Below are 24466 nucleotides of genomic sequence, written 5' to 3' on the forward strand. Positions count from 1 at the left end.
CACTATGCAATCCGCGGAGTTGACCATGAAATTAAGATGAAATGAAAGAAAGTGAAACTTTGAGTGGAGGTATGAAATGAAATTGAAAACCACGATCACCACGATGAAACTATCTCAAGGTAAGTAAATAAATCTTGAGTAAATATCAAGATGATGACCATTTCATTCATGTGTTAACTGCATATATATTTTAATACCTATGCACAAATGGCAGAAAAATTAGGCAGGATTATTATCTATATTATTTTTAGATGGAGTCATAATTTTGTGATAAATAAAAGACGTAAATTTATTTATTTAATATAATCCCATTGGATTCTCACAATAATGTTCGGCTCGTTCGAGAGGTGCTTGAGAATTTTTGTACCAAAGTTGCATATCATCCTGTCATCTGACCCAATCGGTACATATTTATTTTGCTTTGTCTCGCATATATATATATGCAAATAGGTATGTTAAAAGCCGACGATTGTGGAATCATGAAACGTTAAAATAATGCATTGCGTCAATTCTATTTCTGTTTAGCATGTGACCATTCGTGTTGACTTTAGCTCTAACAACACACCACTTTACAGGTAGATCAGAAGTGGGGAGGTTCATTTCTATTCAAATGTCAAAGTCCAACTTTTTAGTAGGCAATTTACTTTAAACAGTGCATAGGTATTTACATATTGCTAGAGGTTAAAATGACTGGTTAAAATGTTTAATTTCGTCATTTGCAAAAATTACACATTATTTGCCCAAAAAATTCGCACATTCGTAAAATACTGCAATTTTTTACCCAACTATTCCATCGTAACTTCTTTAACTTTGTCCAAGATTTCATGCGCTCTGGACAAGTAGACTTGATGCGGATCCATAAGTATGGTCAATGGTGGGATTTCAAATTCAGTCTTCCTCGGAGCCCCGTCTCGTCGTTTGAGATCGTCTCGCATTTCGGTCACTTCGGGAAAGTCGTCGAACCAGACGCCTTCTTGCACTTGACCAGTGGACAAGTAGTGGTAGCGCCCAAGCCCACATTTCTTGTCGACCTTGTAGCTCCCCTCGTAGTAATTTCCAGTCTCGTGGTTTAGGTAGCGACCTACGCCGTGTCGCATGTCTATAACAGACAATTCATTAATAAGAGATGACACTTCATCCCCAATCTTTCATCCTCGGATATTTCATTCATATCACACATTTCATTCCTTTCACATTGCATACGATATTGCGAATCTGGCTTTTGTAATTGATTACCTTTCACCCATTGTCCGATGTAAATCCCTCCATCCGCGTAATACATGCAACCTGTTTTTTTAGTATTAAATATATTACTGCTAGCTTAAATATTTAATATTTCAAAATGATGTAATTGATACGTGCCCCATCCGTGGCGTTTCCCAAACTTGAACTCTCCTTTGTATAGGCCCCCATCAGGAAAGCTTTTCATCCCTTCGGACGATGGGAAGTCATCTTTCCACTCTGGATTTTATGCACGAAAGAATTATGCATTACAAGAATATATAAGTATATAAGTGGTACAGATGTCCTTTGTCCTTAGCGATTTATACCTCCGGTGTAGATTCGTAGAGTTTTCTTTGTAGAAGGGCAGACAAAACTGAGATATCCATGCCCATTCCGCTTATCGTTGGCCCAGTCTCCTTCATAAAAGGTTTGGTTTTCGTAAACTTGGTATCCTTTGCCATGTTTCATATTATCCTTGAACCTGAATTTTCAGGGAAAGTTAAGAGTGGAAGTGACCAATTTTCTGCATACGCTTTCAGCTTTATTCATAGCAGTGCAAAATTTTCATTTTTGTATGCATTTTACCATCCCGTGTACTTTTCCTTGATGGATTTTCCAAAAACTGCAGCTCGATATCCATTTCTGTGAGTTAGATTGTCCACTGACTTCCATTTTGGAGTTATTCGGTTATCCTTATTTTTTAGGAATGGCATTGTGTGACAAAAAGAAGGACAAAAAATACCTACTCAACAATTGTAACTTTGATCCGACAACAAATGAAATTACAAAATCATCCTAAAATTATATTTATGCAGTGAGTAAATAACTTATAAATTCCTATGACTGCGTTTATGGAGACCGAGTTGGGAATGTTTCGCAAATTTTTTCATTTCAATTTCGTAAGTACGATATATTGCATCCATGTGAGTTTCAAAAAAATTTTCATGTGTGCCATCACAATGAGAGTTATTTATTATCTACTTTAATGTTGTGGTACAAAAGTGTCTATACTAATGAAGCAAAAATATTAGGATATCCAATAAAGCGAGTGGCCTCTTAAATTTATTCCACCCAATGATGCATACAAGATAAAAAATATGTTACGGCTTTTTATGTAGTTGCAATTAAAATGATGAAATTATATTGTGCACATCTTAGATATTTACACAAGTTTGATGATTCTATTACAAATAAGTTGATGATAATCTTTGATTTGAATGTAAATTATATCAACAATCGCTTTAGAGTAGTCAAAATACATTTACAAATTATAGATACGTTAGTCGGAAGTATTGGAATCATCAAACAACATTAGGGACTTTTCTTCTGATTCACTGTTACTACTGCTCTTATTATTATTATTATTACACTTAATGGATACTTCAACCACCTTGGGAATAGTAGAAGGCGTGAGCTGCATTCGCCAATATTTTCTTGCAAGGCAAAGTGCATAGACGACATCTTTACTTTTGTTAACTTCTCTCAAAAACTCCTTCGCCTCTGGAAATCTTGGTTCCACTTTGGTAAATTCTACAGAGACAAATAATATCAATCAATTATGGGCGAACGAATTTAGCACATGTGATAAAGAAATCTGAAAATTATTACCTGCACAAGTCCAACTTTCACTGTTGAACTCGAGCATGTAAAGAACTCCCGTTAATTCCATGTTGTGCGGAACAATATTTCTTATGCCGATAGCAAAATGACTTTTATTTAGTGAACAATCTTCATCCAAGATAAAATGTAAACCCAGGTCGTCAATTACTTTCCCCGTGGCGTCGCTCAACGCCTCAGCAGTAGCGAAGCGTTTTTCTAACTTGACTGAAAATTGAAATTAAATTATTATAGCAGTATTTTTTAGATTTTAGCTGAAATTAGTTTACCGTGTGCGTGATGCCATCGGTCCACTGTATCTGTAGTTTGTTTATTCTTTACTTCCCACTTTTGTAAGGATTCGACTCTTATTTTCGCCGTTTTCTGCGCCTTTTCTAATTTAACACGTTTGTATTCTGTTTCTGCCTCACTTTCTGGTTGTTGTAGTTCGAGCACTTTGTTTATAACTATATCAAGTTGTTCTGAAACATTAAAAAGTTAAGCATTTGATTTGTCAATTTAACACAAAAACTATATTTCCTTATATTACGTATTAAGGATATTTTCTTATTGTTTCTCTTACCTTCTTTCTCAATCGCAGATGTAGCAATCCTCGTGAGTTGTTCTACGTTTTCCTTCCTCTTTATCAATGCTTTATCAATGTTTATTCCTCCCGTTATAAATTCGTCACATCGTAACGTTAAATTTGACAGGAACTGTGTAGCTTTATCCGTCGGAAGGGGAGGGACTATTGACAACTTATCGAGGTGAGGAGGTACAGGGCGCTGTTTACCCATAATTAAAGCTGCTAGACAACTTCACTTAACTTATAATGAGTGCAAAATATCAATTTGCGTTGAGCCATAATAATTAGTTAATTTGTAATTAGTACTATTATTATTGTTATTTATGAATTTTCCCCACAATTTATTTCCCGCGCTGTAGCTTTGCCAACTGACTTTCTTTCAACAGAACACAGTGTCCAAAATGCCTTAAAAAATGGCCAAAAATCATTCCGTGCATAAAATTCACCAAAAAGGTGAAGTTATCATGTGAATATAGTTTATTTTGGTTTCCAGTTGTGGGTGTGGTCAAAAAGGGCCATTTGCCGATTTTTAAAAAAGTCTCAAATCACTCAAAAAACCACACCCCCACTTAAAATGAGCTATTATGCATATCCCTAGTTTGTATCATTTTGCAGAAAAATAAATAAAATGTGGTTGAAAATCCGTATTTTTGTCAAAATCGTACATCGTAAATCCTTTGAAAGGCTCTTTTATGAGGTGTTTTCTACACTGTGCGTAGTAAATAGGTGTCCAAGTTCAACGGCCGTTTCAGTGAAAAGCGTATAATAATGTTGAGCTCCCCTCAACAGAACGCCACCAATTCTGCCCACGGAACGGCTCGGTGTCTCACGGGTTTTTTTGCGTGGTGAGATATCCGGGAGATGCATGTATTTGTATTGCTTTTGTATCATCATTACTCCGATAAGATGGGTTATCCTAGGTTTTGCGTGATATCCTCGTTTTTAACAGACCTCACTTTTCGGCATGGGAAGAGCCAGCAAGGCAAGCAAAGAATTTGGATGGTGGGTGAATGCTAATTGGTAAATACAAGAAGAGACGACTGAGGAGAGGCGACGTGATGAGTGCGCGACACAAGGAAGAAAACTGGGTTGGAGGTAATGTTCAGGGAGGATGGTGAAATTGGAATATTTTTGTAATTTGCAAATTTTTCAAGATTTTTAAACAATTATTATTTGAGCGAGTAGTTGAGTAAGTTAGCATTAGTTTGAATTTATAGCGTGGGCCGTGGGAGGAGGGGCTTTATGATATTTTAGGGGAGTTGGTTTGGTTGATGAATTTGTTGTGATGATTTTGAAAAGTGGGTTTGATTTTTATGGAAATTAGTGTTTGAAAAGTGAAGGAATTATGTAGATTGAGTGAAATGACGGAATTAGTGATTGTGTGATGACGACTGAATTTTTTAGCTGGCTGGTGGTGACTGGGCTTGGGCCAGCCATTTTGCTCTTCTCCTCTGAGGCAGTAGTAGTACGCAACGGAGGAGTGGTGGTGGTGGTGGCTAACATATAGAGAAGAGGGCTCTTTCTTCCCAGTTTGATCGTTCAAATTGATCACATTTTTGTGTTCCTTTAATATTGGTCCTCAGTTAAAGTATAAATATAATTATAATGTTCCCAGTTGGACAGAGTAAGTACCTTTTTAATACCAGTATTTTTCGCATTCTTCACTTTCCTCACCAACACGGTGTTGTGGTTGTGAGAGTGTCCTCGTCTTCGTCGTCACTTTAAAGTGAAAAAGTTCGATCCGGATGTTCTTTGTTTAATAATACGACGGGAATAAATAAACAACGGATTGTAATAATAAGTTGAAGGAATCGAAAAACAATGACAGTAATGGAGGGAGGCCCTATCCTGTCCGTGGTGCAATTAAGTAACGACCCACACTTTATGAAGCGACATTAGTAGATATTTTTTGGGGGGAGCATATTTAGAAATTATTTATGAATATTTACAACTTTAAAGGGATCTTTTCTTCAATAATTTTAAAGAGGGGGATGGAATTTTTCGTTTAGTTAATTTTAGTTCAGTTCTTTTAAGGGAATCAGGCTGGTTTTAAGTTTAGAAAAGAGGGGTGGAGGGGGATTTGTTGATTTTTTCAAGAGAAATTTATCAAAAACACCCACTTTTGCTTGTCTGGGTAGTTTTTAGAGGGATAAATTTTTAGTTTAATCTTCAATAGATATGAAGCAAGTAGCTCTCTACTTTAAGGGATCAGCAAATAAGGATAATTTCTGATTTAATTTACGCATAATATTGCATCAAGGAGAGATTTAAATTTAAATACATTTTTTAAGAACAAGGCTTTATGCATGGCTGGCTCATTTTAAGCAAATATGCTTTACATTTGATTTGGTTCGTCTCCTGTTATTAAACCACACCTATTATTACCTGTTCTCTGAATGTCCAGACGAAGAACGAGGCATAATAATTTACAGTTCTTTTCCGTTCCCAATACCCAAACGACGATTCTTCACTACTTCCACTACCCGGATCGATAAAAGCAGCTCAACAACCTGAGTTGGCGAATAGAGATAGATACATAGCAGACGATGATGATGATGTGGGTTGTATTTTACTTGGAAGAAGGGTGGGTGAACGAGTGAAAGCTATGCTGTCTGACCTTTATTTTAAGACTTTGTTTCGTGAATGACGAGCAGCTGCATATTTACATGGCCTGCTGCAACTGCATGCATCCCTAAAATACTTTTGGTTCCATTTTATGTGTAAGATTGAGTTGAGACCCTTTGGAAAAAAGGCTCATTCTTTCTTAATGCATTACCAGGATGGCAGTGTAAGGGTAGACGACCCTTCATACATGCATACATTTATTGTCATGCATCATATCCTAACCAATCCCCTGGCTGGAAAGTGGCACTTTCAGAAAACTAAAATTAGACGAGGCGTGCATAGTCTTGAGGCTTTATTAGTTGGCGTTCAGGTTTGGTTTTGGTTGGACGTGATCGTACAGGTTTATATTCATCCTCGCGTCCGTCCGTTATATTCTTCAAGTTGATTAAATCATTTCCTGTTTCATAAAGAAAACCGGATCAATTACTTGACATAGTAAAAAAAATGGAAACCCTTTCGTATCTTCCAGGCCAGGATAGGATAGTTCCGGGGCCGCCAGTGGGCCCCCCTCCTGGCACCACCGTGGTCCCCCCGGGTACAGTCGTCGTACCTCCGGGCGGAATCGGTGGCCTCATGCCACAGGGCACTCCTCCCATTCAACCTCCTACCTCACCCGAGATGCCCGGTAAGAACAATCATTCTTGATTCGTAGACTCGATTAAGTCGAATCTAGCTACCTACCGCTTGTAATCATGTAAATTTACGTTTTTCTGGTATTTTTTCTGCAGTATTTCTATGTCCAAGAAGACCAAGTAAGTAATTTTGTGATTTATTTATGTTATTATTATTGATTGTCCATGCCAGACAGTCGTATTAAATTTTTAATTTCACCCTAACCAGACTTGGGTCATGAGGGACGTCCAATTATCCTTAAAGCGAATCATTTCCAAATCTCTATGCCACGAGGGTTCATCCACCATTACGATGTGTCAATCCAACCGGACAAGTGCCCACGTAAAGTAAATAGAGAGATTATTGAAACGATGGTTCACGCTTACTCCAAAATTTTTGGGACTCTTAAACCCGTGTTCGACGGACGATCAAATCTTTACACAAGGGACCCGTTGCCAATTGGAAATGATCGTGTCGATCTCGAAGTAAGTCAATCTAAACTTTTCATAATATTGGTAACAAAGTGTGCTTGCTTTTAATATGTAGAACTTTCTACAATAATGTGCTAATTGTGTTATTTTTTCTTAGGTGACATTGCCTGGGGAGGGAAAGGATAGAGTTTTTCGTGTTCAGATTAAATGGGTGGCTCGTGTTTCACTTTATGCATTAGAAGAGGCACTGGAAGGGCGATCTCGAACAATTCCATATGACGCTATACAGGTATTTATTCATCCATCAACTAATTAAAATTCTAAATTTCTTGTTATTTATAAAAATGATGACAAATCTTTCGATATTGATGTTCTATGATGCATATTGATTAGTCTTTCTGATTTTCCAAAAAATAACAAACCTTGTATAATTTTACTGTAATTATACCGCTAACTAACGTGGAAATTATATTTGTGTTTGTAGGCATTAGACGTAGTGATGAGACACTTGCCATCAATGACGTATACACCAGTCGGCAGGAGTTTCTTCTCGTCCCCCGACGGCTATTATCACCCTCTCGGAGGGGGCAGAGAAGTATGGTTTGGATTCCATCAATCAGTTCGTCCGTCTCAATGGAAAATGATGCTCAACATTGATGGTAATTATTAACAGTATTAATTAATTAGTACGGGTTGTTACCTAACTGTAACGCTTTTTATTTTTCTACAGTGTCTGCTACCGCATTCTACAAGGTATAATTACAAATAATTCAAACCAACTGATACTCCAATATCAAAATTTAAAATGCGTGTAATTATAATTGTGGAAATGTATTTTTCATTAATAGGCTCAACCAGTTATAGAGTTTATGTGCGAAGTGTTAGATATCCGCGATATCAATGACCAGAGGAAGCCACTTGCTGACTCTCACCGAGTCAAGTTTACAAAGGAAATCAAGGGACTTAAGATTGAAATAACTCATTGTGGGAATATGAAAAGGAAATATCGTGTCTGCAATGTTACGAGACGTCCAGCACAAATGCAAAGTTTCCCACTCCAACTGGAAAACGGACAAACGGTATGTATACTTTATTCATACATCAATTAAGGTTATTTTATTTTTCCAATTTTATAAAATAGGTCGAGTGCACCGTAGCCAAGTACTTCCTAGACAAATACAAAATGAAGTTGCGGTATCCGAACCTTCCATGCCTCCAAGTCGGTCAAGAGCACAAACATACTTATCTGCCTCTTGAGGTAATCTATTTATTTCATGATGAGATTCTTTGTTTATTCTTAGATTAAATAACATTTCGGTTAGAAAGTAATAATATAAATATTTTTCACAATTTTTAGGTATGCAACATCGTGGCTGGTCAACGCTGCATCAAGAAATTGACCGATATGCAAACTTCCACAATGATCAAAGCAACTGCTCGTTCGGCTCCGGACAGAGAAAGGGAAATTAACAATTTGGTTCATAAAGCAGACTTCAATAATGATCCGTATGTCCAAGGTACAAGGTCTTCAATGTTCTTAAAAATTCTAGCAATCTTCATTCGACTAACTTGTTACTGTTCTGCCTATTCTAGAGTTTGGACTAACAATTAGCAATTCCATGATGGAAGTGAGAGGACGCGTGCTCCCTCCGCCTAAACTTCAATATGGCGGACGAGTAAGTACTACACAATATGTAAATACCGACATTCTCACTTATTTCAAATTTATCCTAAATCGAATCCAGGTTTAATAATATTTCTCTTAATATACAGATGGTGAGCTGAAAAACTTTTTGGCGTTTAATGAAAGTTCTCATGTTATATAAAACCAGTACTGGCGGCGATCCAAATGATCCATATGATTGATTATAATCGCTTTAATAATGCTACAATCATTATATTTTATTATTTGTTAACTTATTATTTTATGCATGTGTTCTTCTTCCAATTTTCTAGACCAAAACTCAAGCTCTGCCAAATCAGGGTGTATGGGATATGAGAGGGAAGCAGTTTTTCACTGGTGTGGAAATTAGAGTTTGGGCCATTGCTTGCTTCGCTCCGCAACGAACGGTACGAGAAGATGCTCTGCGCCAATTTACACAACAACTGCAGAAAATCAGTAACGACGCTGGAATGCCTATAATTGGACAACCTTGTTTCTGCAAGTATGCAACCGGACCTGATCAAGTCGAACCGATGTTCAAGTACCTAAAGTCAACTTTCCAAGGGCTTCAACTCGTCGTAGTTGTTCTTCCGGGTAAAACTCCAGTCTATGCTGAAGTAAAGCGAGTGGGTGACACAGTTCTTGGGATGGCGACACAATGCGTCCAAGCAAAAAATGTTAACAAAACGTCTCCTCAAACCTTGTCAAATCTGTGTTTGAAGATTAACGTAAAATTGGGTGGCATCAATTCTATCCTTGTGCCTAGTATACGGCCGAAGGTACATTCATATAATTTCACAGCATTTAATCCCTGAGATTGATATTGTTTATGATTTGTCTGATTTATAATGGTTATTTTGTTCAGGTCTTTAACGAACCAGTTGTGTTCCTTGGTGCTGATGTGACACACCCACCAGCGGGTGACAATAAGAAACCCTCGATTGCTGGTTAGCTCATTTTTTTAATCTTGCGAGAAATGTTATGATAATTAAAATATGTATTTTGTAACTAAATCATTTCATCCATTTTATAGCTGTCGTCGGATCAATGGATGCTCATCCATCACGTTATGCAGCAACTGTGCGAGTGCAGCAACATCGTCAAGAAATCATCCAAGAATTATCATCCATGGTTCGTGAACTGTTGATCATGTTTTACAAGAGCACAGGTGAGACCTATATTTTACAAACCACTAAACAAAATAAAACTCTATTCGGATTGAATATCAAAATACGAAATTTAATAATTATAGGTGGATACAAACCCCACCGTATTATTCTTTACCGAGATGGAGTGTCCGAGGGACAATTTCTCCAGGTATTAATTCATTGGGGTTCTAGGTGTCTAACATGAACAGTTACTAATCTTTTTCTTCATAACTCATGAATTGTACAGGTCCTTCAACATGAACTGACGGCAATTCGTGAGGCGTGCATCAAATTAGAAGCAGACTAGTAAGTTGATATCAAGCTTAGACAAGATGATTTAATTTTGGGTAATAAGATATGACAAAATTAATAAATACATTTTGTATTACAGCAAACCAGGGATAACTTTCATCGTGGTGCAGAAACGCCATCACACACGTCTGTTTTGTGCCGATAAGAAGGAGCAGTCTGGTAAATCTGGGAACATTCCTGCCGGCACGACCGTAGACGTTGGAATTACACATCCTACCGAGTTTGACTTTTACTTGTGCTCTCACCAAGGAATTCAAGTGAGTGTTGATTACAATTGTTTGTTTATTCTTATTAAAGAGTGACGTATTAATATATTTCGGTTTTGTTTTAGGGAACAAGTCGGCCATCTCATTATCATGTTTTGTGGGACGATAACCACTTTGATGCAGATGAGCTGCAGTGTTTGACATACCAGCTCTGTCACACTTACGTTCGTTGTACTAGAAGTGTTTCCATTCCAGGTAATTTCAGTAGCAAAGTTCATTGAATGCATGAATGCTGTCAAACAGTATACAAAGCAGCTATATTATTTACAATTGACAAAGTGCATTTTAAACGTAAAACTACAATATAATTAACAACTTTTTTCAATTCCAGCTCCGGCATATTACGCACACTTGGTCGCATTCCGAGCTCGATATCATTTAGTCGAAAAGGAGCACGACAGTGGAGAAGGGTCACATCAAAGTGGTTGCAGTGACGATAGAACTCCGGGAGCTATGGCGAGAGCAATTACAGTACATGCCGACACCAAGAAGGTCATGTACTTTGCTTGATGCACTCGGCGCGGTTAGGCGGTAAGCCATATTCATTTATTCTTATCAAATTAATTATATAAATTTTAGTCATGCAACTTATTTTCTTTGCTTCTTAAAATTGCAGACTAAATTGTTAGACGGGAACGTCATATTACTGCTGGTTCTTTAAACCTAAACGGTTTAACCATCATCACTTATTGCAAGTAGGACTCACCTACCTCACTCAACTTGTCTCACATCTATTATCAAAAAAACCATTCATTGAACCATCCGGGTTTATATGAAGAATTCCAGTGCTACGTTTACTCAACGATTCAAATGCAGAAAGGCCATGCATGCATAAATTCATGGCACTAATCTTCTATAGTTAGGTTTAGATAATACTCGTCTCTTGTTCATCAGGACGGATTCCAAAACAAAGCTTGCTATTAATTAGTACGTAGCTTGACATTGACATTGACTCCTCACATGCCATGCCGCGTATCATCTAGTTTTTTCTTGACTTTTGGGGAACTAAGTTTCTGAGTAATACCGAAGAAAATATTAACTTGTTATCAAGAAGAAGAAGAAAAGGCAACTAGGTTATATAACTACATAATTATGGATATATAAGAAATATTATTATGACTTGAGCAAAACTTTAAAAATTAGTATTACAAAATGTAATGACAAGTAATAGTTAGACAATATATTGGGCAGCCAATAATAGTCCCAAAAATAATAAACCTTCCCAAAGTCCAATAACCAACCACGCCACAAATATTATGAAAAAAATCTGCAAAATGAAAGTTACCGAATGAAACGGCAGGTGAATTATACTGCTGCTGTTGCTGCTAAAAATATTGATAATTTCCTAACGAGAGTTTAGAGTTCTAGTTTTTCATTATAATTATTACTATTCATTAGTTATTATTATTTTGTATTCGAATTGAAAGCCAAACGCTTCAAATTTTAACCGTTCATTTTTTAACCAATACTGAAAATGGTTCTAGTTTACTTACATGCACGATTTTTTTAACTAGAGTGGTATGGGTTGTAACTTATTTTCGAGTAGGTTGTGTCGTAGTGTGTAGTAAATCGTTCAGATAATAGTTAGTTAGCTACGGGGGGGGATGAGGATGTAAAAAAAGAGATTGTCCATGTAATGTGGAGTGAAAGGAAAAACATGCAAATATTGGTACACTGGCCAGACTCATTGTATTATAGATGAAGACCAGATGAATAGATTTCAATTTCGTGTATACCGTTTACCAGTAAAATGCAAAAAAGTAAGTTTGCAAAAGGAAGGCTTTAGTAAAAATTGATCACACTATTTTAAAAACAATTGTTTTGTATTGTATCCATTGTTGTAAACTGTACATAAACTACTCTAAAAACAGAGATTTAGTATCTTCCTCTCGAGGAAGATAACCCCTAAAAATATATTGATGTTGTGTTCGTCTGGTTAAATTAGTAGCAGTCATAGACTGATGAAGTGTTATAGTTCGTTGGATGGAGAGATATAGGGGACAAATGAGCTGACGGAGACAATCAGACTTTTGACCACTCTCCGCTGTCATTTAGTAGTCCTCTAATCACTCCCGAAACGGTTTTCTGTAAGGAGAGTCAGGCTATGAATGAAGTCTGTCTCACTCGGCGAACACAAGAATTTGGCAAAACAAAATCTATACGCGAACGAGGAAGAAAAATCATAAATAGAATTTATTACAACAAAATAGAAATATATTATGATTCTTCATGCAGCCGGAAACTATAGCCTTTAACATTTTTTACAGAAAACTTTGGAAAACAATAATGGCAAGTGAAATTCAAGAGAGTTCCATTTTATAAAGCGATATATACAAATTATGCATTTCCAACAATTCCGATCCGTGTTCTTTCTTTTTGGGTTAAAAATACGTAGGGAGGGAGGAATCTATGTCTGGCCAGCCAATTAAGCATGGTGCTATAAATACATGTTTTGAAATGTTTACTTTTTTTATAGCACACAATTTGTTACGAAAAACAAGTGTTCAGTTTACTTTCTGTCGCCCATTTTTTATTATTAAAAACCAGGCAGGTTATGACAGACAAGAGAGAATCGTCTTTCGTCCGAAGGCATTTATCGAGTGGGAAATTGCAGTAACTCCAACACCCTAGAATCACCACAAAATATATACTTGTGGTCACGAACTGTTCAATATTTTACTCAAGGTTGCAATATATCTGGCCCATTCATCAAATAGTAACAATAATAGAAAAGGGGAAATGGAAATTAAAGTAGGACAAGAAAGAGCTCAAAGAATTTAGAATTCCACTTTTGGCCTCCACGTCCTACAGATTAGGAAATTAGAAAAAAAACTCGTTCAATCAATCCACACTCCACGAACGAGAACAATACAATAAAATTACACGACTCTGACGAATCTTGATTAAAAATTAAAAATATAGTTAATCTTTTGTTGTTCCTACAATTATATCATGAATGAAGCAAAACCATTTGAAAACGAAACTGCTGATTTTAACTGCTAATATTTTATCCAACTTTATAATAAAGGTGATTAGTTAGATAATAATAACTCTGATGATCGATGATTCTGATTGATACTAAATAATTGATACCATACATAAATAATGATACTAATTGTTATAATTTTCAGTACCTCTTAAGTATTTCGCTTCTCGCATCTTCGTATTATTAGTTTCGTTTTTTTGTGGTAAAATAGTTTTAAAAAATCTGCTAAATTATTATGTCGAAACCGAACGTAGGTAGACCCAGCCACTGTTATTTATTTCGTATTATGTATAATGGATAAAGTAAATATAATTTACGCATTATTGTGTGTTAATTAGTGCTACTCTGTTATTATGATCTGAACAATGTTGTCATCAGTTATCAGTGTCCATTTTTTCGAAAGTTTAGGTTTTATTTGCATGTATTAATAGTATTGTTGCCTTCACCATATTATGAATTTTGTCAAGTTTTTATTCATAAAAAATAATATTCCTCTCAAACAGCAAACCCTTTGTCTTTTTGTTATTCATAATTTCATGCATTTGTGAATAAAGTATACACGTAATAATAATAATAATATAATAGCAAAACAAACAAGATAAGAACGTGGACATTTACTTATCATCTCATTCATACCGTTGCTCGTCACGCAAATACCACCCACCCACCGCTGATTAGAATTGTACGACTATTATTTACGTTTTGTGTGAGGTTTTATTATTCTGCCGATGATGATGTGGTGTGACACTTATTCAATGTTTTTTCCGAGATTGCACACAAACTAAATAACTGTTATCGTCCTTCGATGTAAGCTTTAATTCTGGGCTCGGCAAACACGGCGTCCTTCATTTTCCGAAGGTGTGGGTACTCATTTAGGACTCCTTGATCCACGGTATCTTCAAAGGTTTGAAGCTTATCTGCCACAAAAATGTCGGCCCATGTCAGCGTATTCCCAACTAGAAAATTTCCTCCGTTATTGGACTGCAAAGTGTTCAGCTTTATGAGGTATTTTGGAACAAGGGTGGTCAAAAAGGCGTTTTTCAGCTCGGCTTTCTTGTCTGGGTCAGCTTCAAAGTTGAATTTTATCCATTCTAAAATTTTAAAAGTTATCAAAATTCTTGAAATTCTCATATAATTTAAAAACCACTCACCTAAATATAGGTCGTTAATCGTTTCTGCATATTCGTCACATTTCGACGCTTCCCATTCATTTGCACCCATCAGCTTAAACTTTCTGGCGATATAGCGACAAATTGTTAGACTTTGAGAAAGACTTCGATCGCCAACGTGCAACACGGGGACCATTTCCCAAGGGGTGTCTAAAGTTAAAAACTGGATAAGTCAACATCTGTTATCTGTTAGGATAAGATGAGAGGCGAGGTGAGACGCTTACGTGGCTTAATGCTCGGCCAATTTTCCAGTTTGACCCTGTCGTCGGCAAACTTTACGCCGGCAGTGGCCAGCAAGAGTCGTATGGCTTCTCCTCTCCCCTTGAAATCGAAATAGGTCAGTTTATAAGACATTTTACGGGGATAATTGTATAAAAAATCGAGTCAGAGTTGGTAGAAAAAAAAAGTTGTTAAAGGGTGTGCGACTCTGGCTGAATGAATGAATAATAAAGTAAAAAATGCGTATATTTTTAAACCCAGAAAGTTATTATTGAGCATGCATAACATCTCATCTTATCAAATAACCTACAGTGCAGACTCCATATAGCCCGAGTCAGGGACAGAGTCCCTGACTCCGTGAGTCCTAGCTGTTTCTAAATTTTTCTCCGAATTTACCGACATAATATTACCATTTTGAACTTCTAAAGCTATATTTGCTATCAAGAAGTGCCGGATTAATGTTTTAAAAGTAATTTCTAAAAATCGGTATGGGGCACCCAATAGGGTCGCTCCAGATAAGAATTTCACCAATTTCATGTCATTTTCTTCCATTAAGACCCACTAGCAACCTCTCTACCTAATTTCAGCTTGTTATGACGATTTTGAAAAATCAGTGTCGGTGACCCCATAGTGACCCCATAGGGTCCTTCAAGATGAAAATTTTTACAACTTGAAGTCATTTTTATCTATTAGGAGCCATTAGCAACCTCTGTACCCAATTTCAGCCTTCTACGACAACTTTGAAACTTTGGTGCATAAGACCCCACCCACTCCGATGATCCCCACTGGTCAACCACTTGACCGATTTCGCCCATCTACGAACTCGTCTCCTAACTTTGTCCAATAAGCATATGGTAAAAATTTCAAGTCAATCGGTTCAGCCGTTTTGGCTCTATCGTGCCGGACAGACGGACGGACGGACGGACGGACATGACGGTTCCATAAGCCCTGACTCGGGCTAAAAAGTAGTATTAGAGGATATACGATGATCTGCAAACAGGGATACAAATAAATACGGTTTTATTACAATGAGTATCTGTGTGCTCATCAGTTCCGTATCTTATTCCATCCAAACTATTTTTGCATTGCTTAATAACACACTTTTGGAATGGAATGTTCTCGCGTAGGCGTAGTAATGTCCTCGAAATCATTTGTATATGTACATGGCATAATTTTGGGAGAAGAATTGATCCAGTTATGCTGATTGACATACAAGAGTACAAGATTATTTACATACCTATGTAGCATTGTCGATCGATCAATGCTTACATGAAAAATATGAATAAGTACATGCAAGTTATTCATGCAGAATTTTCAGCTTCATAATTTTAATTTTGCTTCTTATTTATTGTTGCTCAAACAGAATTACACAGCCGAATTGATCATCCAAATTTGCAGATATGCTTTAAATACGAAGAACATTTTATAAAGGATCGTGTTACATATTGGTCTTTGGTCGCTCCTCGACCCATTTCTTAATTTGTGGAATGTTGAAGACAGCCTCCTTGAATTTGAGCAGTTTTGGGTAGCCCTTCAACGTGTCGGGGGACACGGTCTCTTCGAAGAACGACAAAGTGTGGGCGATGTGAAGGTCGGCCCAGGAGTAAGTTTCCCCAAGGAGAAAAACACCTCCACTCTTTTCCAAAATTTTTTCAAACTTTGAAAAGCACGCAGGGACTTGCACCTCCAAGAACTGCTTCTTCAATTCTGCCTTCTTTTCCTCGTCCTCGAGAAAGTGGAATGCTCGCCAACCTTTAATCGACAATCGTTATCTTTTTTAGGGAACAAATAATATTTTATTTTAATACTCGCTAATTATGGTTCACCCACCTGCTCGCAAATCCATGACGGCGTCAACATACTCGTCGCATTTCGCAGCCTCAAGGTCATTTGCGCCCGTTAGCTTGAATCGCCTCGCTAAGAATCGACATATGGCGGTGGATTCGGCAAGGGTTTGACCGTCAACTTCCAAAACTGGGATTTTACCCCATGGCATCACTACAAAAAGAGGAAGAATATTAATTTTTAGTTTAGATTCTTAAAATCTGACAAATTTGTCATAAATATTGACCTTCTTTTAATGCGGGCCAATCTGCCCTTTCGACGCGACGATCTTCATATGGAACTCCAGCCACGGCGAAAAGGAACCCTAAAATATTTCAAAATTTTAAAATCAAATAAAATTTTGAAAATTTATCGGTTAGGTAATTTTAGTCTAGTTTTAGTCTTAATTCTGCTTACTGATTGGTTCAGCTCTCGCTTTTACGTTAAAATAGATCAACTTGTACGTCGAATTTGCCATTGTTGTTATTTTTGTTTTATTTCACGTTAATTATAAAAAAATAGGGATGAGTGGAAAATATTATTACGGGAGCTGATCTTGTACGAAATGGTGATCCGGGTATGATGGATGATGTATGGACGAGTTTTTAGTAAATGAATGAAGTGTTGTTCGACCTTGAATTTTGCCGTTGACATTGTATTTCGTGTATGCATTTATCTATCTGTTTTTTACGAGTATCTAGCGTGTGTGCATGCATTTCAGCTTTCTACACATGAGTGGTCAGTCGCTATTGTCAGGAGAGGAGATTTACGAAAACGTCATAAAAGCAATTATCTAGATGACTGTACATACATAATTAGGTGGATTTTTTCTACATGTCATTACAACCATGTCCTGATTCATATCTACATAAACATTAGCCGGCGTATTATATACTCCACCCCAGATACTTGATTGGCTTGACATTAAAACTATGAGATTGTGTAAAAAAGCTGGAACAAACTGGACCATTGTACAAGAAATCCAGATAAACTCAATTTATGATGCATAGTATTATTTAATGGTTTAATAAACTCGAGCCTTTCACACATTTTCGCGTATATATTTTCGACTATATTGGCATAAATTCTATATTATTTCAACTTTGGAATATTATTTGAACGCTTCTTTTCTAACCTTGCGAAGTTCTGGATTTTAAAATTTTGAAATTCAATTTTATAACCGGTAAAGTATTAGTAGTGTCAGTCATTGCAGACCTGCATACGATGCAATTTCTGTTACGAGTTCCTGATCATTTTTGGCTTATGTAACTCTATGCACCTGAACCTGATCTGATCGCAAATTACTTAGAACGTTATCATATGACTAATTTTCAATGAAAACTCTTCATCGTACCATAGAGAGCTGCATAATCACTCACATAGTATAATCCTTCCCTTAACAACTGAGATTTGGCTCAATCTATAAAACCATTACTCATGCAATGCAGCTAATTCGTACATATTTATTACGAATAGTGCAATGTCGCGTATTTAATTTTCCGAGAAGCACGTCAACTCTATATGACCATATCATTCATGGTTGATTGATCGTTTTAAATATTTGCGTCTATCCGCACGTTTAATAAATGAGTGCAGACGTAGAGTGATTCAGTGAAGTGCATGCATGCCTTTAATGCCATTATTTAGAGTCATCACCACTACGGCGAACACGACATTCCTCCGGTCAACATCATGATGATGAATTATTTCAAGTCGAGTCTGATAAGATATGATATGATACGAGCACAAGTGGCAAAACATGACTTTTTACCTCGATTGTATTACCCACACCTGACTGGCAAGGCAAAAGCGGTCCACTTCATGGAACGGTGGTTTGTTAATTGATGGAGATTTGGCATTTGGTCGATACAACGAGTGAGTTGGAATCTGTGATAAAAAAATTGATTGATTTGTACACTTTTGCGAGTACAGTGTAGATAGAATATGGTGACAGAGTTGAAACGTTAACGAACTTTAAATAAGGAAAGAATTTCTTGAATTGTTGATCCCATAAGAAATACCACCTTTCAAAATGGACGTGGAGAGAAAGAGGACAATTTCTGTCAAATTATTCAACAAAAACAGAATTGACTTGCATAAGGAAATTGGGAGTGGAAGTTTTGGTAAAGTTTTGAAAGGTGTGTGTGCCCCATTTTCGAGATTTTTTGAATTAATTATGCATGCAAAAATTTGTGGTGATGCAATGACGGGCAGAAATATGGATTTAATAATTTAGTGTGACACTCAGGAACGCTGAAGGATGCCAAGGTTCAGGTCGCGGTCAAAGTCTTTTATCAAGAATTCATCGGAATTTTGCCCAATGTTGATTCCAAATTGAGAGAAACGGCGTACGATGAATTGTCAAAAGTTGCCGTGTTGGACCATGAAAATATTGTGAAACTTTTAGGAATGGTGGATGATGGTACATATAAAAACCAAAATTTCAAAGTATGCCCGTGGTTTTATTAAAGTAAAATTTGTGCCTCGTTTTGTCAAGATATTCCATGGCTGGTTTTCGAATATATGAAGGATGGAAATTTATTGGAGTACGTAATGCGCAAGAAGGATCATGTAAAAGAGGTAAAAATATGCAGTTTACACAGAAATCGAGCTTCCAACCTAACCAATAAAATTATTTCAGAGAACATTGGTCCGATTTTGCCGAGATATTTGTAATGGAATGGAATTTCTCCATAAACTCAGTTTTCTGCACAAAGACCTCGCAGCCAGAAATATCTTGTTGGATGGGAAAGTCGCTAAAATTGCGGATCTAGGCCTCTGCAGTTTTTTGACAGAGGATCACGACGGTGCTTATGCGGTAAGCTAGAAACAAAAGGCAATTAAACAACGATAAAGCTGAAGAAAAATCAGTTACACAATTGAAATGTATTATACATAGTTGGGAGGGAAGCTTTTCCCTTATCGACACGCCGCATCGGAATGCATAGTCGAATGTATCTTTACGGTCGAGTCTGACGTGTGGAGTTTCGGTGTTTTACTGTTCGAGATTTTTACGCAGGGAGCGGTGCCATACGGACCAGAAAACAAGCAACCGGTACAAAAAAACTCAAATATTTAAGCATACTAACGCAGTGCCAAAGTATTATCAAAATTTCGATTACAGGAAGTGCGTAGATTCATCGCGGATGGAATGAACCCCTCAAATTTTCAAGACCCCACCTGTTCCGAAGAAATACGCGGAGTTATGGATCGGATTTTTTCCCCACGGCGAGAAGAGAGACCCACTTTTAGTGAACTTTTCCAAGCCTTCGAAAGTCTGTTAAACAGTCGTGGCGTGAGAATACCGCGACCACGTCGGGATGCGTCGCCTTTTCGCCATAATCGCGTCCAAGAGTTGACCGGGTCAACGGACATGTTGTCATCCTCACCTCCATCCTCGAACAATAGTAGCTTCCCATCTAATCCTGACTTGACCAATATTCCTCAATCTTCGAATAGGATCCACCACCATCATCATCACCACGGTCACAGCAACGGTCACGCGATATCACAGCCTCAACAAATCCACAATAATCATCCCCACCAGCACCAAAAGTTGGGCGTCAGTCCGCCAAATTTTTATGGCGAGAGGCGCAACTCTGAAACCCCGGCACGCGCTCCACGACACGTTCTTACCGTCGAATCCGCCGCAGAACGAGGCGGAGAACGGTCCAACTCACCCAGAAGAACGGCGTCATTTCACAACATTTCCTCCAAACAGGAAACTCATCAACAATTGGGACAACACGGACAAGTAGACCAACATCAAAACCGACTTCTCAAGGAATTTGGAGTTGTGCCCAATCGCTTTGGTGGCAATAAGAAGCAGTTCATCCAAGATTAGGGACACACAAAAAGACATAATTTCCCCATTTTGACTACGAACCAATATTCATTACCTCGTCAACTCGTCTTGTTACTCGTACGGCTTTATCTGCATTTAGTATAATTATGGCGTTAACTTTGTCAATAAAATATTAAGATTTTCAAAAAATTCTGTTACAAATCTCTTTCTCGTTTGCAACTTTATCTAGTTTGGACATCGTCATTTCTGATTTTGCTATTTATTCTGGCATTTCTAGAGCTTAAATGTGTACTTGTAAATAGCTGCAGTCAACACCGTACACCTCCTGAGAATTGTGCACTAATTTGATGCAAATGAGCTAATTGATTTGCTAATTTAACTCCTTTTGCCCATCAACGTAACGGACCCAGTTTTTGTTTGTGTCGTATAATAAGATTATTGTTATTTTTTACATTTGTGTGTAGCACACCTCGTGTGAAGTCTGGCACGAAAATCCATTCCTAATGGAGTTGTTCGCAGGTGGGAGTCTGGACCGCTATGAAAGTGCCTCCGTGTTCTTATTCCTCCTTACCTTCATGGACACATTGCAAAAATGCGCTGATCGGTTTTATCGCAGTGGTAGCCGTTTTTATCGTCGTATTTATCGCCTACCATGGCGCAAGTAGTGCTCGACTGGCCAGATTTTATAAAAGTAAAAGGTACGACCCTTCCAAGACGAACAAGCTGTGTAAGCAGTCTCCACGACAGGAGGCGTAAGTCATTTTCACAAAAATCCAACAAAATATGTCAGATTTGCTGATATTTTCATTATTGAAGGATAAATTGGAACTATTTTTACTACTACGAAGACGTCAAGACTAAAAAGAGCCTCGTGTGGTGCAAGGTTCCTAAGGCAGGTTCGACCACTTTGACGAAAATGTTCCTACGTCTCGCAGGTGCTCATAAATAATTTTTAAAACTCTGCATTACACCAGGATCGTCATTACTATTTTTGTCAAAACTTGTCCGATAACTCCTCAGGTGCCAAAGATATCAGCAACACGACCAGAATTCACAAACTGCTCCGCAACTATTATCCTCGCCTCTCATCAAAAGTTATGACGCACAGGATCCGCGATTCTAAAACCTTTGTCGTGGTGAGAGACCCATTCGAGAGGATTTTGAGTGCTTACAGGGACAAGTTGGAGAGCTATGAGAGGGACTTGGAATATCGGTAAATTGAGGATTTTTAGATTAATCAGTAGTCTCACCACAAAATATTTTTGTATTTGTGCAGAGATGGCTATTACTACGACCATTATGGGAGATTTATGGTCAAAGATGAAAAAACGGGGATGACCGGAAATTTCACGACGACAAGGAAGGAACCAACATGGCCGGAATTTGTGCAGTATTTGCTGAAAACTTCGGTAGCAAGGTACACATGTCAAATACCGGTAGTTGAAAATCTTGTAGTCTAATAACTTCTTCTCAAATTTCAGATATGACGAGCACTGGATGCCAATTACGAGATTATGCTCTCCATGCAAAGTGGACTACAATATTGTGATAAAGATGGAAAACTTTGCCAGAGAGATTCGACAACCATTGAACTATGCAAAAATCGACGTCGCCAGCCTGGGTTGGGCCCATAAAACTGGAACGTCGACAAACAGGAAAATTATCAATGGCTATTTTAAAAACTTAACTTTAACCGATGTGAAAAAACTGTACGCAAAGTACAAGAAAGACTTTCAACTATTTGGTTACACACCATTCAAATACTTTAAACTCTTTAATAATAATAACGAACAAAACAAAACGGTGACAGAATAAAATATTTAAATATCTTCTACTTCAATAAAAACTCGTCATTTTTCCAGAACCCCCAAATATTTCTGGAATTGCGCACTCGGGCAGCAAATCGCGCAGTTCGGTTTGCCATGAGGCATTGGAAGTTTCGAAAATACGTATTTTTGATAAGGTTCGCGCAGACATGAGCGGTTTGACGATGTTGTATCCCCAGTAGAATACCTTAGGTGCTAATATCAAACATAATCGTAATATATTATAAAATGGGGAAAATGAGACAAATTGGAAAATAAATGTAAGCATATTTACTGTTTATGATGAATGCTTTGTGAAGTGTTTCAGGATAGTTGGCTTCGTACCTACATGCGTACATGCATATTGTTCTTAATTAATACTAATTGGGCTTAAATAATGTAACTAATTATCAACTTACTCTTTAAATACCCAAATTAAGTCTTGAATCCCTGCAAAAAACTTAATTAATTGAATTATGGAAATATTTTGCATGTTTAGTATTATCAAACCTTTGAAATTCTGCAACTCGTGTAAAGCTTTTCTATAAGTTGCTCCAGCAATGTCGACGATGCAGACAAAATTTTGATGCTTCGTTTTTAGCAAGTCTTTGTACACCATGTCCATCGTTTTCGCCGCGTAACGTAAGCAGTCCTCCTCTTGACCATTGTCGAAGAGATCTTTGGCAGAGGCCCACATTCCCAGAGGTGCGTAATACACTGTGCAGATTGGAAGTAATTTTTTGCAGTAATTATGCAGGACTTGCATGCACTTTAAGAGAGAGGAATTGCCTACCTGGTCTGCCTTCAAAGTCGCATCCACAATGGTAAATATCAAATCCACTCGCAATCTCGACTGATGGGTCCCACATAATCAAGTCGTCAATTTCATATTGAGTCCTCCATGCGAGTGACTTTAATTAAAGCAAATATTTTATTTTATTTCATTTTATTCAATAATTTTTGTAAGTTTATAAATATTTTACTTACGGCTGATATCATAGCTTCCGTTTTTTTGAGGTCAGAGTTTCTGGCTGTTGAGTTTAATTATGTATAATAAAATTAAAAATTTGTCAGCCTATTCAAATTAATTACGTGATGTTTCACCTCGCAAAAATCGAATTAGCGTCATATCGTCCATATCGAATTTTTCGTCAAAATCCAAGTTTATCTTCAACTATTAGCATATTTCCAGAAATTATACATCACCTTAAAATCTCAAGTTTTGTACTTTAATGAAAATTTCATGTAATTTACTACATACCTGCTTCAAAGCCAACTTCTCATCCTCACAGCAATCCTCCAATTGTCGCAAGTCGCCCATGGTAAAAAAACCTATAAAATAACGCAACACTTTATTTCTGAAATGCACAATCAGTCTCAATCTCAGCCTTATCTCAAATGAAATGAGGCCGACCAACTTTACTCGATAAATATTTTCTTACCCAAAATTCCTTCAGGAAGGAAGGAAGGAAACTACACTTGATTGAAATTGGATGGTCGACAGCTTTTCATGTAATGAAACCCAACAATGCAGATACATATGAATTTTGTGTTTTTTGTCTGACTTGGCCAAACCAATTCACCTTCGAACAAAGGGAACTGTACAGCACAGCCTATCGTATCAACCCTCGACCTGACGACGCTCCACTTCACAAGCCCTTAAAGTTAATAAGTGTGTATGTATGTACGTAATATCACTATTTTTTCCATAACGTGCTGCATGTGGTATTTGTTTTGCATACACGATTTAGCATGATCATTAAATTGTGTGTGTTAAGTAATATTTAAGTCGATTTGTCTTGTCTCATCCACTATTTTACAGTAGCTGCGAAGTGATATTTCATGCACGTGTTTTTTTAATACTTTTACGCATTCTTGGGATTTTTTTTGCCTTTCATGTTGATTTGACACATTTGATTTTGTGCGAACAGAGATGATAAAGAGGACTCTTTTATTAATGGGTTTGCATGTGTTTATCGAGTATTTGTAAGTAAGTACGTGGGTGTAATAAAAATAGTAAACTGCGAATATTATCACCTTCACATTTTAATACTCGCTTTATGTAAGTATGAGTAAATAAGATCAGGTCATCTCAAATTCGCCATTATTATTTAAAATATCCACTTTTCTCGAATGTATTTTAAATATGTCAAGGATGGCTCAATTGCACACCAAGATCTTGAAAATTGTAAAAC

General features: G+C 37.2%; 8 protein-coding genes across 12 annotated transcripts; 3 read left to right on the plus strand and 5 right to left on the minus strand.

The window, feature by feature from the left end:
• Positions 1 to 640: 640 nt before the first annotated feature.
• LOC110860677 (MORN repeat-containing protein 3) lies at positions 641 to 2021 on the minus strand. The gene is made up of 5 exons (XM_035860540.1): positions 1810 to 2021; positions 1551 to 1705; positions 1363 to 1461; positions 1237 to 1287; positions 641 to 1099 (listed from the first exon to the last, which is right to left on the minus strand). Exons 1-5 carry the CDS (start codon positions 1935 to 1937, stop codon positions 786 to 788), a joined length of 747 nt encoding a protein of 248 aa, XP_035716433.1. The 5' UTR covers positions 1938 to 2021; the 3' UTR covers positions 641 to 785.
• Positions 2022 to 2163: 142 nt separating this feature from the next.
• On the minus strand, positions 2164 to 3923 carry LOC110860614. Its single transcript, XM_022109685.2, has 4 exons — positions 3404 to 3923; positions 3111 to 3302; positions 2833 to 3048; positions 2164 to 2754 (listed from the first exon to the last, which is right to left on the minus strand). The coding sequence occupies exons 1-4, from the start codon at positions 3615 to 3617 to the stop codon at positions 2504 to 2506; spliced, it is 873 nt and encodes a 290-aa protein (XP_021965377.1). The 5' UTR covers positions 3618 to 3923; the 3' UTR covers positions 2164 to 2503.
• A 933-nt stretch (positions 3924 to 4856) lies between these two features.
• On the plus strand, positions 4857 to 13295 carry LOC110860608 (protein argonaute-2). Of its 4 annotated transcripts, none has more exons than XM_022109675.2 (21): positions 4857 to 5030; positions 6501 to 6656; positions 6760 to 6783; positions 6872 to 7128; positions 7232 to 7363; positions 7559 to 7733; positions 7805 to 7827; positions 7923 to 8153; positions 8216 to 8332; positions 8432 to 8591; positions 8668 to 8768; positions 8848 to 8850; positions 9031 to 9516; positions 9603 to 9684; positions 9771 to 9905; positions 9990 to 10054; positions 10133 to 10191; positions 10277 to 10454; positions 10529 to 10658; positions 10795 to 10994; positions 11080 to 13295. In XM_022109675.2, exons 1-20 carry the CDS (start codon positions 5012 to 5014, stop codon positions 10971 to 10973), a joined length of 2712 nt encoding a protein of 903 aa, XP_021965367.1. In that variant the 5' UTR covers positions 4857 to 5011; the 3' UTR covers positions 10974 to 10994; positions 11080 to 13295. The 4 variants fall into 4 exon arrangements, with proteins under 4 accessions (XP_021965367.1, XP_021965365.1, XP_021965366.1 ...); XM_022109673.2 differs by lacking the exon at positions 4857 to 5030 and adding an exon at positions 5059 to 5273; XM_022109674.2 differs by lacking the exon at positions 4857 to 5030 and adding an exon at positions 5059 to 5273 and having other exon boundaries at positions 8668 to 8750.
• Positions 13296 to 13839: 544 nt separating this feature from the next.
• LOC110860616 (glutathione S-transferase) lies at positions 13840 to 15073 on the minus strand. The gene is made up of 3 exons (XM_022109688.2): positions 14843 to 15073; positions 14601 to 14768; positions 13840 to 14540 (listed from the first exon to the last, which is right to left on the minus strand). The coding sequence occupies exons 1-3, from the start codon at positions 14970 to 14972 to the stop codon at positions 14242 to 14244; spliced, it is 597 nt and encodes a 198-aa protein (XP_021965380.1). The 5' UTR covers positions 14973 to 15073; the 3' UTR covers positions 13840 to 14241.
• Positions 15074 to 16160: 1087 nt separating this feature from the next.
• Positions 16161 to 17276, minus strand: LOC110860523 (glutathione S-transferase 1). Its single transcript, XM_022109581.2, has 4 exons — positions 17079 to 17276; positions 16909 to 16986; positions 16668 to 16835; positions 16161 to 16589 (listed from the first exon to the last, which is right to left on the minus strand). Exons 1-4 carry the CDS (start codon positions 17137 to 17139, stop codon positions 16276 to 16278), a joined length of 621 nt encoding a protein of 206 aa, XP_021965273.1. The 5' UTR covers positions 17140 to 17276; the 3' UTR covers positions 16161 to 16275.
• Positions 17277 to 18438: 1162 nt separating this feature from the next.
• Positions 18439 to 20656, plus strand: LOC110860520 (receptor-type tyrosine-protein kinase FLT3). Its single transcript, XM_022109576.2, has 6 exons — positions 18439 to 18799; positions 18910 to 19083; positions 19159 to 19241; positions 19303 to 19479; positions 19561 to 19716; positions 19786 to 20656. The coding sequence occupies exons 1-6, from the start codon at positions 18694 to 18696 to the stop codon at positions 20503 to 20505; spliced, it is 1416 nt and encodes a 471-aa protein (XP_021965268.1). The 5' UTR covers positions 18439 to 18693; the 3' UTR covers positions 20506 to 20656.
• A 327-nt stretch (positions 20657 to 20983) lies between these two features.
• LOC110860521 (carbohydrate sulfotransferase 8) lies at positions 20984 to 22306 on the plus strand. 2 transcript variants are annotated; one of them, XM_022109578.2, is made up of 5 exons: positions 20984 to 21218; positions 21283 to 21401; positions 21487 to 21679; positions 21743 to 21883; positions 21948 to 22306. In XM_022109578.2, the coding sequence occupies exons 1-5, from the start codon at positions 21004 to 21006 to the stop codon at positions 22279 to 22281; spliced, it is 1002 nt and encodes a 333-aa protein (XP_021965270.2). In that variant the 5' UTR covers positions 20984 to 21003; the 3' UTR covers positions 22282 to 22306. The 2 variants fall into 2 exon arrangements, with proteins under 2 accessions (XP_021965270.2, XP_021965269.1); XM_022109577.2 differs by having other exon boundaries at positions 21009 to 21218; positions 21315 to 21401.
• LOC110860522 (SEC14-like protein 2) lies at positions 22207 to 24304 on the minus strand. The gene is made up of 9 exons (XM_022109579.2): positions 23714 to 24304; positions 23533 to 23603; positions 23376 to 23445; positions 23259 to 23302; positions 23065 to 23182; positions 22782 to 22988; positions 22691 to 22721; positions 22567 to 22616; positions 22207 to 22487 (listed from the first exon to the last, which is right to left on the minus strand). The coding sequence occupies exons 2-9, from the start codon at positions 23590 to 23592 to the stop codon at positions 22303 to 22305; spliced, it is 765 nt and encodes a 254-aa protein (XP_021965271.1). The 5' UTR covers positions 23593 to 23603; positions 23714 to 24304; the 3' UTR covers positions 22207 to 22302.
• Between the last annotated feature and the right edge of the window lie 162 nt (positions 24305 to 24466).

The sequence above is a fragment of the Folsomia candida genome, unplaced genomic scaffold (genome assembly GCF_002217175.1).
Source record: "Folsomia candida strain VU population unplaced genomic scaffold, ASM221717v1 Fcan01_Sc033, whole genome shotgun sequence".
Taxonomy (NCBI): domain Eukaryota; kingdom Metazoa; phylum Arthropoda; class Collembola; order Entomobryomorpha; family Isotomidae; genus Folsomia; species Folsomia candida.